The sequence below is a fragment of the Amblyomma americanum genome, chromosome 3 (genome assembly GCF_052857255.1).
Source record: "Amblyomma americanum isolate KBUSLIRL-KWMA chromosome 3, ASM5285725v1, whole genome shotgun sequence".
In the NCBI taxonomy this organism is placed as follows: Eukaryota; Metazoa; Arthropoda; class Arachnida; order Ixodida; family Ixodidae; genus Amblyomma; species Amblyomma americanum.
Window position 1 is genome coordinate 13,057,065 of NC_135499.1, and position 16,027 is coordinate 13,073,091.

A 16,027-nucleotide genomic window follows, 5' to 3' on the forward strand; every position below is an offset into this window, starting at 1 on the left:
CCTCAATGTAATCTGACACATTTTGGGACTTCTTTGTCTCGAAGGGATCACCCACCTTGATCACCGAGAGCTTCTTTAAAAGGAACCAGCTAGCACATTGCTGCCATGAGCCATTTTCGCTGATGATCGTTCTGAAGGGTATTTCAGGCTTGTGAGTCTTAGCCGTGAAGAAGACGTTCAAGCAGTTGCCTCTGCATTTACTAATATCATTAACTAAAGAAAACAGATTGAGGCCCTTGCAAAAATCTATGAACTTAGTTTTAACGCGTACATCGCTTTTCCTCACAGGTGAAAAGTTCTTTTCCACAGCTTGCAGTGCTTTTTCTTTGTAGGCTTGTTGTTTCATGACGACGAATCCCCCATCTTTGTCAGCTTGTAGCAAGACGATTTGTTTATCTTTGAAATATTTAACAATTTCATCTAAAACACGGCACGAACGACGGTTAGCACACCCTGAGGCACACCTCGCGAGGCAGTCAACACCCTCAAGCAGACACCTCTCGCTGTCTTCACGGTTCACTTTTTGGGCAATGTTCCTATTAGTGGCGAGCAGGTCGTGCGGCGGCACATGAGCCTCAAGGGCATATTTTGGCCCTTTTCTAAGAACTTTTTCAAAACTCTGAGGAATGGAGACTTCCCCAACCGTTAGCACTGATTTCCTGGAAATGCCCTGGCGCTTTTCACCATTTGTGAGAAGGTGTTTAAGAATAACGGACCAGTTCACCTCGATCATTTGGCCGGCTTGAGACTTGAGGGAGCGGTACATCCGTGTAGCAAGCCACTCCGGGTATTAGCTACAGCATGTCACACGCAGCCAGTCCTGGAAAAGTCTGACTTGACGCCAGACCTCAGCTCTCAGAATCTTGCACAGCCTTTTAACTTGGCCCCAGGAAGGCTTAACTGCTCCGAAGAGCGCGACGGTCTCTTCTGGAACCCAGTTTTTCCGCAAGCAAAAGGCAAGGCGCCTGGCCCGGCATGTAGCACTCACGATGTGACACAGAAGAACGTTGATGAAAGATGGTGAATTGACGTAAGACGCCGAAGGAGAGAACACACGAAACAAAGACGACGGGCCCACTGAACTAGAAATATAGTTTAGCAAAACTTGGTGCTAGGCTGTCGCGGAACGCGCGAAGACAATGCCTGAGGTGATACCTTATGTACATATGGTGTCGCATAACCTCAAAAAGTGGCCAGCAGGCACAACGTGCCACTTGTGTTCTCGGCGCCAAATAAGCTGGCGAAGCTGTGCCCGCGCATTTGCGGCGAACGTGAGCGTGGATGCAAAACTAAACATGAAGTAGCCTATGTCGGATGTGCTCTAGGAGTGGTGTATATGATCCCCCTTTCCTGCGGAAGGTGCTATGTCGGGCAAACGGGGCGTTGCCTTAACGATCGTTTAAGGGAACATGCAAAAAACTTGAGGGTAAAAGACAAGCTGGCGAACCTAGTTTCGCATGTTCTGGAGTGCAAATGTGTGCCACGATTTAACGAGGCTGGGGTTCTAGGCAGAAGCGCAAGCAGAACATCCAGAGTCTTGCTGGAAGCTTTCCACATAAACAAAAAACGAGATCAGTGTGTGAGCGATGCCTCAATAACGTTGTTCTCTGCGGAGCGGGCATTTCTTGAGCCGCGTTTAAAAAAAATAACTGATTATTTTTTTATTAGTCCTGTTTGTTTCTTCCTTTTTTCCTTTTCTGTTATTCACGCTGTCGATTACTGGCTCTTTGTGGCTTGCTGTGTTAAGATATATATCTTAGCTTTTTTGATATGAAAAAAATGTTGACGCCCCTGGCTGTGTGCATGATATGATGTGACAAGGCTTTAAATACTTTCCCTGAAGCGAAAAATAAAACCAGTTGTTAGTAGCGCTCATCCCTTGTGTCGTCGTTCTCTCGCCGTGTTTGTCTGTTTTTAGCGCTGACCTGTTTCAAAAGAAAAAGAAAAGTATATAACAGCGGTATCTTACGAGTACTCACCTATGGGGCAAAAGCATGGAGGCTAAAAGGACAGCGCAGCGAGGTACCAAAAGGGAGATGATAGGCAGAGCGTTGAGAGGAAGCGGGCAGAGTGGGGCAAGGAACCAATCCGTGTTAATGACATCTTACTCGAATCAAAAGCAAGAAATGGGCTTGGGCAGGGCATGTAATGCAAAGGCAAAAGAACAGACGGTCGTTAGGGTAACGGGCTGGATTCCAAGAGAACGTAAGCTAAGACGATTCGGGTGTGGGCGAGTTGGTTCATACCTTCTGCGACACAGACTGACACAGCGCAGCGGAACGAGGGCGACTCACAACCTGAATGCCCGCTACGAACAATAGTTTCGGAAAAAGGTTTGTTTCCCTTCTACAGTGCACATTCTAGGCTTGTCAAGCGGGCAGTCGTAACTGGTGCACTCAATGCGTCACTAACAAAGAGTTGTGAACACATGACGGATTCTAGCTTCGACAACCAGGTTCAACGCCTCCTTTTGGCCGGCTGCTCACCTTTCCTTATATCAGGCCTGTGCGAAGCCTTTCTCCAGAAAGTGAAGCTAGGTGAAGCAGGGAAAGAGCCCAAGGAAAAGAAACGTTTGGCGGTCATTCCATACATCCACAAACTGTCGCACAATTTCAAAAAGGTTGCAGCCAGGTATGATGTGAGCGTTGTTTTCTACCCCACGTAAGTTGGCTAAGATATGCCCGATGGTGAGCCGAAGGAAACAGGCGACCTGCACAGTAAAGCATTCGAATCAGTACACCGAATGCCGCTCCGGAGTGTTTTAAAAGATTACCCTCACGTGCGGTAAAGTATACATCGGCCAGACCGGACGCTGTATCAATGAGAGAACAAGTGAACACTTCCTCAACGTACAAAAGCAAGTCTGGGAGCCACATGGCAGTTCATTGCAATCAACCCCGCCATGAATGTCGGCCTATGCGGAGTCAACCACAGACCTTAGTTTGTAGCCTGTAAGATGGGAATTATCTACGATATCCCATTCAGTTGTGGTTCCGTTTATGTAGGGCAGACGGGGCGCTGCATTAATAAACGCCTTCAGGAGCACAATAACTCTTTGAGCCAACACGGTGGGCAGCATTTAGCAAGGCACTGCCAGTCTTGTAAGATGAATGAAAAGATGAAAAAAGTGTTATGTACGCCGCTTTTCAAGCAAACGAAGATTACAGGCTGCGCGAAGGACCGGAAGGCACGCGAGATTTTTGAAGCCTGGGGAATTGCTAGATACGGTGCGGAAAAATGTGTTAGTGAAGCATCAATTCACCTGTACCAGAAGGAATTTGACTTTTTGGGTTGATAAGATTGTGTACTTTTGCTTTGGGCGTTGTGTTTGGTTGCGCATGCGGTGCCCTTGAAGGAAGCTTGTGTTTTTTCGTCCAATAAATCAGTTGTTAGTCTACGCTCGTCCTGTCCGCATCTTTTCTTTGTCCTGTCTCCTGCGTAGTTTTATGTCTTCAGTATGTTATCGGCCACTAAGTTTCTGGCGACAGCAAGGAGTAAAATACTGAGGGAAGTTACTGAAGGTTTTTCGATTGAAAAGACTAGGGACGCGTGTATCAGCAGGCCTTCTGTCTGTCTACAGGAGAAAGGTCCTTCTTAGAACGGGTGCGATTCTCGCGTTTAAACCACATCTAGGCATCCTGGGAAACGGTGTTTCCTCGCACCTTATCCCATTGTCTTTTATTTGCTCTTAGTCGTTTTGCCGTGTTTGTTGGCCTTATACGGATAGTTACTTCTTTGTCTTTTTAAAGGCTCTTAATGGTGTTTTAACGTCTTAAATTTTTGGCCTGTGGTGGTTCGTTTATGTTCTTTTTTCTTTAGTTTCTCTACTATCTTTCTTTTTGTACGGTTTTAAATTTTTGCCGTGTTATTTGCTGGCGTTAGATCCTTCCTTTTTTTTTCGTTTTCGCTTTTAGCCGACTGACTGTGTCTTTTGACTAGCAAGTTTTCATTCTTTTTTATTCATACTGTGGTTGTACACCCCTTTTCATCGCCATTTCACCTCTGTTATCGACGCGCTTCTTCTCGCTACAGCCCCTGGCACCGCCGGTGTTAATGGCAGAGGCACAAGCGCGATTCTCATTCATTTGCGCCTTCTCGCCCTTTTAAGTGCTTTACATAGCTCTAAGATTTCGTTTGCCATACTCGTTTCCTCGGTTTTCAGAGCTTTCGTTGTCTAAGGTCTGTAGCTTGTTCATGCGCGCCTTTTTATCTGTGGTCCGTTTATCATTAGTTTAGTTATGATTTCGCATGTTAGTTCTTGCACGTGTCATGAGTGCTTTTTCACTGTGTAATGATCGCCAGCGTGTGAGGCGTTTCTTCGCAATGTCCACTGGCTGACAGTGTATCACGTGGTCCAGGTGAATCGTATAAGTTGTGCTGGTTTTTATGACGCAATAAAGAGTTGGTAGTCAGCGCCCGTCCTGTGTTTCGTGTTTCTTCTTCTCGTCCTCGTTCCGTGGCGCTGTGTCAATCTGTGTCGTAGAAAGAAGGCGAGCGTAGCTGGGGGCGACAGAAAGTTAGGTGGGCGGAGGAGATTAAGAAGTTTGCGGGGATAGGGTGACCGCAGGTGGCACAGGACAGGGTTAAAATGAGGGATATGGGGGAGGCCTTTGCCCTGCAGTAGTCAGGCTTGTGTTGGTCATGGTAAACGACTGCACTTTTTTAAAACTCAACGCAAGGAGATCTGCCAGCCTCATGCTTATTTTCTTTTGTGCTTGCTTCTCTTGTTTTAAACGACAGCATTATCAAATATGTGTGTAATTATAACATAGTGACTGGCTAGTTGGTTCTGCATACTGGAAAAATTGCAGCGCAGCAGTAACAAATACGAGACGAGAAGGACGCAAACACAAGCGTAGTTTTGCCGGAACTTATTCCAGTCTGGAAGCCGAGCTTGTGCGTGGGGTCTTGCCAATGGTTTAGTCCTTACGGTGGTATTGATAAGGCAGTGGTCACTACCGAGGGTTTCCTCGGTGTTGATCCATTCTGCGTGTACAGTGTTTTTGGTAAAGGTGAGATCCGGAAATGTATCCCGGGTCACGCAATTACCCAGCCGCGTTGGATATGCAGGGTCAGTGTGAAGAGTCAGGCCCAGCGTGGACGCGAGTTCCGCTAGCTTGCGTCCCCGCTTCTCTTCACGCACGTATCCCCATAGTGTACTGTGGGCGTTGAAATCGCCCACAATCACCAGGGGGTCCCTGCCCGCAGCCTTTAGAGCGCGGCTAAAGAGTGCTGCGAACGTTACATTTTTGAGTTTGGGGGAACAGTATATGTTGAGTACGTGGAGTGGTGCATCTTGTTTCTTGAGCGGAAGAAGTGTCACCATCGCATAGGAATATTCTGTGTAAAGTTCCAAGTCAACTAGATTAGCCGTATAATTTTTATGCACGCAGACGCAGGAAGAGGGGTCCTGCTGAAAGGGGATGCAATTTGTGAGGGTGACGCCACTCCCTGGCTCCTGGAGAGCAACCACCGCGGGAAGAGAATCGAAAGTTGAAAGGTAAAGTCGGAGATCCGCCCTCTTTGCGCGAGAACGGAAGCCCCGACAGTTCCACTGGACAATTTGGACGGGGGTGGCCGAATTGGTTCTTGGGGAGCGCCTGATCTTAGGGCTGCTCGCCATGGTCATTTAGATTGAGGAGGGGTTGTACTGACACTGCTCCTGAGACAACACTCGAAGGAGGGGGGTATCCTCCATACCAGAGAGTGAGCAGCTGTCGTCGTCGGCTACCTCGGGGGTGCGTCTAGAAGTTTTGTGAGGGCGGCCGGGTAAGGGATCGCCGGGCCTGCCCGAGGAGCGCAAGGAATTCGCAATTTGTTGGGCAATCATCGCGGGGATTGTCTCTTGCAATTTGGAGATGGCGTTTACCATCATTGAAATTTGATTTTCTATAGCGGCGAATCGGGCCTCTGTGGCCCCGAGGCGGGCCTCGAATGCGGCCTCCAAACTTGCTACCGCCTTCGGTACCACGAGCTCACTCTCCATTACCTCAGCCGCGGGAGGCGAGGGGGGAGAAGACTGGTTGATTTTAGATTCCAATTCGTTAATTTTCTTTAGCAGCATCTCATTATGGACAGTGAGTGCTGTTATTTGATCTTGCTTGGCGCTATGCGCCCTTGGAAAGGGAGTGGAAAGGGGGGAGAGAGAAGCAGCCCCACCCGAACCGCTCACCTGGTGGCCATTTTTGACTGCGTTGACCCAGGCCCTGGTACACCGCGCGTTTCTGTCGACTGTTTCGCCAGTCCGCCGTGTGGTGGCGACACCTTGGATGGTTGTTTTGCAGCACCTCCGGTAGGTGGGTTCTCGGTGTTGGAGATTTCCTGGCCATGCTGATCGCCGGGAGGCCCACGATAGCGGCTTTTCTTCTTGGACGCCGTTTTTTTCTTTTTCGTCTTGGGTGTGCGGAATTTTGCTGCATAGTCACGAGAGTTGGTGGCATGGGAGCCACCGCACAGAGAACACCGGGGAACACAGTTGTGAGGAGCCCGCACACCCTCCCCTAGCGGAGCTTGGAATCCGCAGAGTCCACAGGTGTTCGATCGCAGGTTTGGGCACGCATCAGCGCGATGCCCAATGACCCCACACTGACCGCACGCCGGGATTGTTTTGTAGTAGTTTCTCACAGAGACGACCATGTTGTCATAATGTACGTAACGGGGCTTCTCCTTACCCGCGAAAGTGATGCGTGCTTTGTTGGATGTCCCGAACTTCCCGATTTCCAGCATGGTGCCGGCGCGCCAGCACACTCGGTCTTTAAGAGTTTCCGTGGTGTCCGAGTTACGGACCACGATCACGCCGTGGCACATGTTGCCGCCGTCTTGTCTTAGGTAACCCCGAAGCGGGATCGACCCATTGTCGGAATTTACTGCGAAGTCCCCGATAAGCTGGTCGGCCGCCTCGATGTCCGGGGTATGCACAATGATGAGGTTTTGCTCTCGTGAGGGTAGAACGGAGATGGCGCGGGCCTGTTTCAACCCGAGGTACGCTGAAATGGCAGAGCCGTAGCCGGTTTCTGTGAACGCCTCGTGAAGAGAAACGCTTTCTCTGGGCTTTATAACTATGACGTAGTCTTCAGGTGCCGGTTTGGGCATTGGACGCGGCTTCCACTTCGAGAACGCCTTGTCCTTGCTTCCCGTGGCGCGCGTCGCGGGAGCGTTCACGTTTCCGACCGACGAACCGGCGGCCGGGGCGGCGCCGAACGCCGCCATCTGGGCTTTGTCTTGGGAGCGGCGTGCAGCCGCTTGAAGCAAAGCTTGACTCCGAATTTTGGGAGTAACCGTCGAATTTGAATCTCCGGTGGTGGGCACCGAGGTCCACAACATCGCCTCAGGGTCGTAGCCGCGCACTTCTTGCGCGGAAGTCGCCATCTTGTCCTCGGAGGGCCAATTCCACCAGGCCAGGCGTTGGCGACGCCGTTAGGCTTAACGACGGCGCCGACGTGGTCGGTCGAAAAACGGCCGTTAATTTAGAGAAAATCGGCCTACCTGGACGAATTTGGAGTCCAGGTGTTCCGCTTCGTTTTCCGGCTCGTTTGACGCCAGTTTTGCCGGGGTAGAATGATTTGGGACGTGGCCCCAGCCGAAAATCGGCGGAGCCGAAGAGACACACGTATGCTCACGTCGCGCGTTCGCAGCGCCCCCTCGCCAGCCTGTGATGAAGCGTTTACGACACTCCGTCGCCTCCTCACCACTCCACCAATTCTGCGTCACTTCGACCCTCGTTCTCCGACGGAACTCCACACCGATGCCAGTGGCGTCGGCCTCGGTGCCGTACTCGCTCAACGCAAGCAAGTCTTTGACGAATACGTTGTCGCTTACGCTAGCCGGACACTCACAAAAGCTGAAGCCCACTATTCTGTCACCGAGAAGGAGTGTTTAGCCATCCTTAGGGCGATCGTTAAATTTCGCCCCTACCTGTATAGGCGCCCTTTTGACGTTGTCACCGATCACCACGCCCTCTGCTGGCTGTCCTCTTTGAAAGATCCCTCTGGCCGACTGGCGCGATGGGCTCTGCGACTTCAAGAGTACGACATTCCCGTTATCTATCGTTCCGGCCGCAAACATGCCGATGCTGATGCCCTCTCACGTTCCCCTGTACCATCTGAGGCAGCGCGTTGTATAGCCGCCCTGTATTCTTTCAAGTTTGAGTTCGCTGATATGGCTTCCGAGCAACGCAAAGACCCGTGGATCACTTGCCTTTTTGATCTCCTATCTGGCCAATCGTCTCGACCTCCTTCCCGTGCTCTCCGTCGTCAGTCCCACCAGTTCGCCATCCGAGACGAGCTCCTTTACCGCCGTAACTATCTCCTGGATAGTCGCAAGTGGCTTCTCGTCATTTCGACACATCTGCGCTCCTTCATTTGCTTTTCCTACCACGATGATCCCCAGTGTGCCCATGCCGGATTCTTGAAGACTTTCACCCGTCTACGACAGCGGTACTACTGGCGTGGGATGGCCCGTTGCGTCCGCCAGTTCGTTCAGTCCTGCACCACATGCCAGCGACGAAAACATCCACCTCGCCGACCCGCCGCTCCTATGCAGCCGCTGCCTTGCCCAGTACAGCCCTTCGAGCGTGTTGGCATCGACCTCTACGGCTCTCTTCCCAGCACATCAACCGGGAACCGCTGGATCATCGTTGCCATCGACCACCTTACACGTTACGCTGAAACATCGCCTTTACCATCCGCTACAGCACACGACATTGCATCCTTCATTCTCCATCGCATCATTCTTCGCCATGGTGCGCCCAAAGAGCTGCTCAGTGATAGAGGTCCGGCCTTCTTTGAAGTTGTAGAAGCTCTCCTTCAGGAATGCAACGTTGTTCACCGCACCAGCTCCACCTACCATCCCCAGACAAATGGCATGGTTGAGCGTTTTAATCGCACCCTCGGCGACATGCTGGCCATGTATGTTGCTTCCGACCATTGTAACTGGGACCGCGTTCTCCCTTTTGTCACATACGCTTATAACTCCGCTGCTCAAGCCATCACCGGATTCTCTCCGTACTTTCTCCTGTACGGCCGTGGGCCTTCTTGCACAATGGAGACCATTCTACCTTACCGCGCTGATGCTTCCCAATTTACAACTCTTTCTCAAGCCGCAACTTATGCCGAAGAATGCCGACAGCTTGCCCGGTCCTTCACTTCTCACGCCCAGCAGCAGCAGAAAAGCACCCGTGATCCCCCTGCACTTCCTCCCGCTTACCTTCCTGACTCTTTGGTCTGGCTCTGGGTACCCTCCTCAGGTCCCGGCCTTTCCTCCAAACTTGTTAGCAAGTACCAGGGACCCTACCGTATTCTTCAGCAGACATCCCCCGTCAATTACCTCATCGAACCCCTTACGCCATCCCCTGATCATCGCCGCCGAGGCCGCGAAATTGTCCACACGACCCGCCTCAAACCTTACTACGACCCCGCCGTCGTCACATCGCCCTAGGCCGCCAGGATGGCGCCCTTTCGCCCGGGTGGAATTGTAAGACTGGACACGGGCTTTAGAATCTTCAGAGGCTGGCGCTCAACCAAGAAGACGACGAGAAGCGCCGAACACTGCGAAGCTCGAGTGCCGAACACTCCGAAGCTCGAGCGCCGAACGCTCGGTCGCTCGTGCGTGCTCTGGACTGAACGCGGTCTCTGTTCTGTGCCTGGACGGTTCCGCTGGTCGTTCGTGACGCTGTGCTTATTACTGTGCTGTGCTCTTATTACTGTGCTGTGCTGTGTGTGCTGTATTAGCAGTGTGCTGTGTTCTTATTACAATATATATATTATTTCGCAAAAGGGTTAAGAATAAAAAAAATAGCAGTTCCTTTTAGCCGACATACAGGGAACCACTAGAACACGATAGACATGAAAGACATGAAGACGAGGAGATTAAAAATAACTTGTGGTTTGCAGAACACACAGAACAGATAGGCATGGCACCAAACAGAGTAAAACAAGAACCCATAAATCTTCAAAATAAGCTATTCAGAGAGCTTCGGCAGTATTTCTGCTTCTGCTTGCAATTCTAAATTTCCCTGTCCCGTTATTCCTAACTATGGATCCTATCAACGATTAGTTCTGCGCACTTCGCTTTGAGTGAAAATATGCGCTTTAATTGCGCTGCCCGACTCAACCATTGTATATGCATTTCTCTTATTTCTAACGGATGAATGAAATCTGAATTTCAATAAATCCTTCCGATCACACTTCACCGCCGTGTATTTGTTTTTTGTGTTCAATGAGTGACACTGCAATTGTAATTGTTCCTTTGAGCCTTAATCCGCAATAATCCTTATTGTTTCGTGTTCTATCGGCGTGTGGTACTACCCGTCTACTTAATTCCGTAACTTTTTGTAAACAAACAACTCCGCTGCGACGCTGTTTAGGGCGTCAAGCTATCGTTGCGCCCTGTCTGTATGTGTCGTTCTTGTCTGTGTAAACCTTGAGTAGCGCAATAACAATGTTGAAGACCGCAAGTTGCACTGTTGGCCTCCAGTGTCATGTATGTTTTGCGTGCCACAAATAAAGAAATAATTGTAATGTTATTACAAAATAATCATTTCCTTTTTGTCACCAATTTTTCGGCCCGTGATTCCACAGCGGCCACAGACAGGTACCCAACCCCCTTGGCTACGTCCCTAATACGTCCCCCTCGCTACCATCCGTTTGTCTTTATTGGTGGTTGCCCCGCCCCCTGCTACACTACTGCAGTACATCCTATGTCTCATTTTAACGAAGCCAAATTAAAAAAAGAAAGTGCGATTCTACAGTACTACGTTAGCGTTAGTGATTCATTCTGCGTTGAAACAATGCTTGTTAAAGTTCAACATAGTAATTAGAAAGCAGCCACATCGTACAATCACACACAAAATAAGCGAAGTCTCGAAACGCTGGCAAGTACCCTGAGGCTTCCCTCTCCCTTGTTCTTTTGTGTTGACAATAGATTCGTGATGTATTCAAGGAGTAAGGCCACACAAACACGATACATGTGGGCACTACGTTGCAGATGAAAATTGCCGATTATCAATTCGGCGTCTATCCACGAACAAGGCTACCACGCGTGGGCACAAGGATTGGTTACACACCTTCGTTCGGTGGAAACACAAATTCAGCTCTCGGAGGCCATTCCGGAGGTGGACAACCACCTTCTGCACCTCTGAGAGGCGCGGCACAGCCTCGTCCGCAGATGGCGCCGCCAAAAACGTAACAAAAAGCTCAAAATTCGTATCGCCGAGCTCACCCAGCGAGCGGCAGAGTACGCGGCCCAACTCGCCGACTCGAACTGGGTAGACCGCTGCAACACGGCGGCCAGACAAATGTCGAGCCGGAGCACGTGGCGCCTTTTCCGCGCCCTAATTGACCCGACTCAAACCCGCGCCGAGACACAAAAACATCTCCAACGAGCTATTCATAGCTTCGATGGAAATACATCAAAATTAGCATGCAAACTGCGCGACCAGTATCTTTGCACTAAGCAGGACCCCGGAGGACCCGCGTTCTCGTATGCAGGTTCAGAGAACGCGAATCTGGATCAACCGTTCCAGTTGCATGACCTCAAGGCGGCCCTAGCTAAAATGAAACGAGGAACGGCACCGGGCAGGGACAAGATAACTGTGAAAATGCTTGCTAATCTTCCCGATCCCGCCTACGAAACCCTCCTCGCTTTCATCAACTCGATCTGGCTTGGTGAGGCACCTCTACCAATTGAATGGAAGACCGCCTTGGTAACTTTCATTCCGAAAGCCGGCAAAGCCATAAACACAGACAACCTCCGCCCCATCTCCCTCACGTCTTGCGCGGGAAAGCTGATGGAGACCATGGTGCAGGATAGGCTGTCAGGGTTTCTGGAAAATGAACATACATTCGCAGACACCATGTTCGGTTTCCGCCCGCAGAGGTCCGCTCAAGATGTTCTGCTTCAACTCGACCGAGAAATTCTCAACCCTGTCGAATATCCCTTCAACGATAAGGCAGTACTCGCCCTTGACTTGAAGGGGGCTTTCGACAATGTCACACACGAAATCATCCTGCAACATCTCTCCCAAACGAACTGTGGACATAACACGTTTCAGTACATCAAGCAATTTCTCTCGGATCGACGAAGTTTCATCCGAATACAAGACGAAGAACACGGCCCATATAAACTGGGAACGAGAGGAACCCCACAGGGTGCGGTCCTCTCGCCATTACTTTTCAATCTGTCCATGATGAAACTCCCGGCTCAGCTGGCGAAGGTCGAAAGCATCCAGCACGCGCTGTACGCCGACGACATAACCATCTGGGCCAAACATGGATCGGTTGGAGACATTGAGGCCAACCTGCAGCAAGCGGCGGAGATCGTGGACGCTTACGCCCGCCGCTGCGGCCTTCATTGCTCACCGTTCAAATCCGAATTTGTGCACATTCGCCCGTCGCTTCAGTGAGCCACCAAAATGGAACTATCTCTGGCCAGCGGCCCGATACCCGAACACGATGAGATTAGAGTACTTGGTCTCCTTATCCACAAACATCGACGGGCTGATACCACACTAGCAAAGCTGCGCAAGGTGGGGGACCAGGTGGGCCGGATGGTCCGCCGGGTTTCCAACAAACGCGGGGGGTTACGGTGCAGAGACGCTTTGCGGCTGGCGCATGCATTCGTGACCAGTCGAGTCCTCTGCTCGACTCCTTACCTCCACCTGCGCAAGTTTGATGAGAACGCCCTCGAAGTGATTCTCAGAAAGATGTACAAGCGTGCCCTCGATCTCCCGATCAAAACATCCAACCAGCGTCTCATGGGCCTGGGGATGGTTAACACATTCGCGGAGCTCCGGGAGGCGCACTTGACAAATCAATACACAAGGCTTTCAAAAACGCCGTCGGGTCGCCGCCTATTAGCCCGACTACACATCCACCACCAAACACTTACGGAAGAGCGCGTACGCATTCCTGAAATCTGGAGATACGCCCTGCACGTACGCCCTCTTCCGGCCAACATGACGCGTGACGACCACAGTGGCAGGCGCCTTGCGCGGGTGGAGGCACTGGCCCGTCACTATGGGAGCAAACATGGCATCTTCTACGTGGACGCCTCAGGCCCTCACCATGGGGGGTGGTACACGGCCGTAGTCGTCCACCAAAAAATCGTGGTGAATGGCCTAACATTCCGAGCTCAAGACATAACACATGCGGAAGAAGTTGCCATCGCGTTAGCCGCCGCAGACCAGGAGTCGCGAGTGATCGTCACCGACTCGAGAGGGGCCTGCAGAAATATTATACAGGGGTACATTCCTCTCTTTACGCATCGCATCCTTCAAAACAGTAACTACCTCGGGGCCCCCGCGTCTCGAACGATTGTATGGGCTCCAGCTCATATGGGCCTCGAAGGCAATGAAACGGCAGACGCCGCCGCCCGCGCGCTCACTCTCCGGGCAACGCCTTCAGACCCTTTGGATACGGATCCCGAACCCAATCCGGCCCTCACTTTTCGAGAAATTACTGAATTATTCCAATTCGGCCATGCAATTTATCACAAGCCTTATAGGCCTCACAAAGGTGGAGGAACGCACACTCCTCCGCCTTTACTCCTAAACGCTGCTGTGCCCGGCAGTTTTAAAACACTTTGATCTTGCCTGTACAGGAGAATGCCCACACTGTGCGGAGAAGTCTTCGGACATCTTTCACATGGTGTGGGCATGCCAGTCAACCCCGAACCTCGCCCCCAAACCCAACCCCACCCGGGAGGACTGGGAGGCAGCCCTGCTCGGCTGCTCGGACCTAGCAAGCCAGAAGGCCCTGGTCCACCGAGCCCGAGTCGCGGCGGTCGCCAATGGGCTCCTGTAATGAGGAGCCCACCTAGAGATTGCGAGAGGTTGCTCCGGCTACCTCAAGCTCCCTCCCTGAAATAAAGTTTTTCACACACACAGGCTGGCGACCAGGCCGAAAGGTCGTGGGTGGAAAGGAGCTTGTTCAGGGGGTCGGCGATAGTGGCAAAATTGCGGACAAAGCGGCGGAAGTAGGAGCAGAGGCCGACGAAGCTGCGGAGGTCTTTTACAGAAGTGGGCTTTGGAAATTCGGCCACAGCTCGCAACTTGGCCGGGTCCGGGAGAACGCCATCCTTCGATACGACATGACCGAGAATGGTGAGCTGCCGAGCTCCGAAGCGGCACTTTTTCAAATTAAATTGGAGGCCAGCGTCGGCCAGGCAGCGAAGAACAGTCTCGAGGCGCTGGAGGTGAGACGGAAAGTCCGGGGAAAAGATTACAACGTCGTCTAGATAACAAAGGTATGTGTGCCCTTTGAGCCCTCGGAGTATGTTGTCCATCATGCGCTCGAATGTGGCGAGTGCATTGCAGAGGCCGAAAGGCATGACATTAAATTCATAGAGCCCGTCGGGTGTGACGAATGCTGTTTTTGGGCGATCGGCTTCCGCCATCGGCACCTGCCATTAACCGGAGCGCAAGTCCAATGAAGAAAAGAACTCGATACGGGGGAGAGGGTAAACGTCCTTGCGTGTAATCTTATTCAGACGACGGTAGTCCACGCAGGAACGGATGGAACCGTCTTTTTAATTGACCAGAACCACTGGCGATGCCCACGGGCTGTGCGACGGTTGTATCACGTGACGCTGGAGCATGTCGGTCACCTGGACGTCAATGATGCTGCGCTCAGCGGCTGACACGCGGTACGGACGTTGGCGCAAAGGGGCATGGGTTCCAGTGTCAATACAGTGAGTAACGGTGGTGGTGCGGCCCAAGGAATGTTGCTGGTAGTCAAGCGAAGCTTGAAAACGCTGCAGAATGGCTACAAGCTGGTCTCGTTGGGTAGACGTCAGGGCGGCGTCGACGGAACGGTGAAAAATATCTACAGACGACTGATTCGTGATGGGAACAGGCGTAATGGCGCTGACGTGAAGGCCGGCCGCGCTATCGACGAGGGGGTATGCGGAGGCGGGATCGAGAACGGCAACTCTACCAAGCGATTGGCCACGGAGTAAAGTGGTAGGGCAGGAGAACGGGTTGGCCACATAAATAGTGCTGGAGCCACGAACAATTGTCAGCACAGCATGAGGCAGCAAAACAGACTTCTGGTCAGCGCATCGTAAATAGGGGGTATAAGTCACTGTTGCATCTGAGAGCGCAGCACAAGAAAGAGGCACCAGCACTGAAGAGAAAGCTGGAACGTCTGTGTCCTCTAAGACGACCACAGTAGCGGCAGCAGCACCGGTTACGTCCAAGGCGGCGTCACTGTAGGGCGACAAGTCAAGCTGAGCACGGGCGCAATCAATAACGGCGTGATGTGAGGAGAGGAAGTCCCAGCCAAGGATAACGTCGTGAGAGGAGCGGGCGAGGACGATGAACTCGATTGTGCAGGGAACGTTCCCGATGAGCAGGCGGGCGGTGCAGGCGGCTAACGGTCGAATGTCCTGAGCGCTGGCCGTCCGGAGAGAAACGGGAGGAAGGGGCGTCGTCACTTTTTTGAGTCTGCGACAGAGGGTGTGACTGAGAACCGAAACGGCTGCGCCAGTGTCAACAAGTTCTTCGACGGCGACTCCTTCAACGAAAACGGTAATAATATTGGCAGGCGCAGAAACAGGTCATGAGTGAACCGCTGGTGACGCAGTTCTTGCCTCCGGAACTGCGGTGGTAAGTCTTCCGCGTGGATGGCGGGTTGGCGACGGAGCATTGGGGAACGGGAACGACAGCCAGGAGACGGCGAGCGGTGGGAGCGGGGATGGTAACTAGGAGAAGAGGAATCCGGAGGCGGCAAGTGTGACGCAGGCGAGGACGACGGCGGAAGGTCGTACGTCGGCTCACGCCTATAATCGTAGGGACGGTGGTCACGACTGCGACACAAACGAGCAACGTGACCAGTGACGCCACAGGCGTAGCAAATAGGGCGGTTGTCTTGTGTGTGCCAGGGGTTGAGTGGCTGCGGCTGTGATCGGGGACGGGGAACCGGGTGGTAAGGTGGGGTTGCAGGTCGCTGGGGTTCTAACTGCCGGGTAGGTGGCCTGTAGACAGGGGCAGCAGGTGAGGGCCGCGACCGCACCACGGCATCGGCGTACGTAA

General features: G+C 52.1%; 2 protein-coding genes across 2 annotated transcripts in view; one reads left to right on the top strand and one right to left on the bottom strand.

Moving 5' to 3' along the window:
- LOC144124462 (uncharacterized) overlaps positions 1–16,027 on the top strand; it is a 99,487-nt gene that overhangs the window by 74,957 nt on the left and 8,503 nt on the right. The window lies entirely within an intron of this gene.
- Positions 1,862–10,545, bottom strand: LOC144124457 (uncharacterized). Its single transcript, XM_077657132.1, has one exon. The coding sequence runs from the start codon at positions 7,366–7,368 to the stop codon at positions 6,169–6,171; it is 1,200 nt and encodes a 399-aa protein (XP_077513258.1). The 5' UTR covers positions 7,369–10,545; the 3' UTR covers positions 1,862–6,168.

Excerpts from the sequence above, each read along its gene's own strand:
- LOC144124457 (XM_077657132.1), bottom strand. The coding sequence starts at position 7,368 with ATGGCGACTTCCGCGCAAGAAGTGCGCGGCTACGACCCTGAGGCGATG.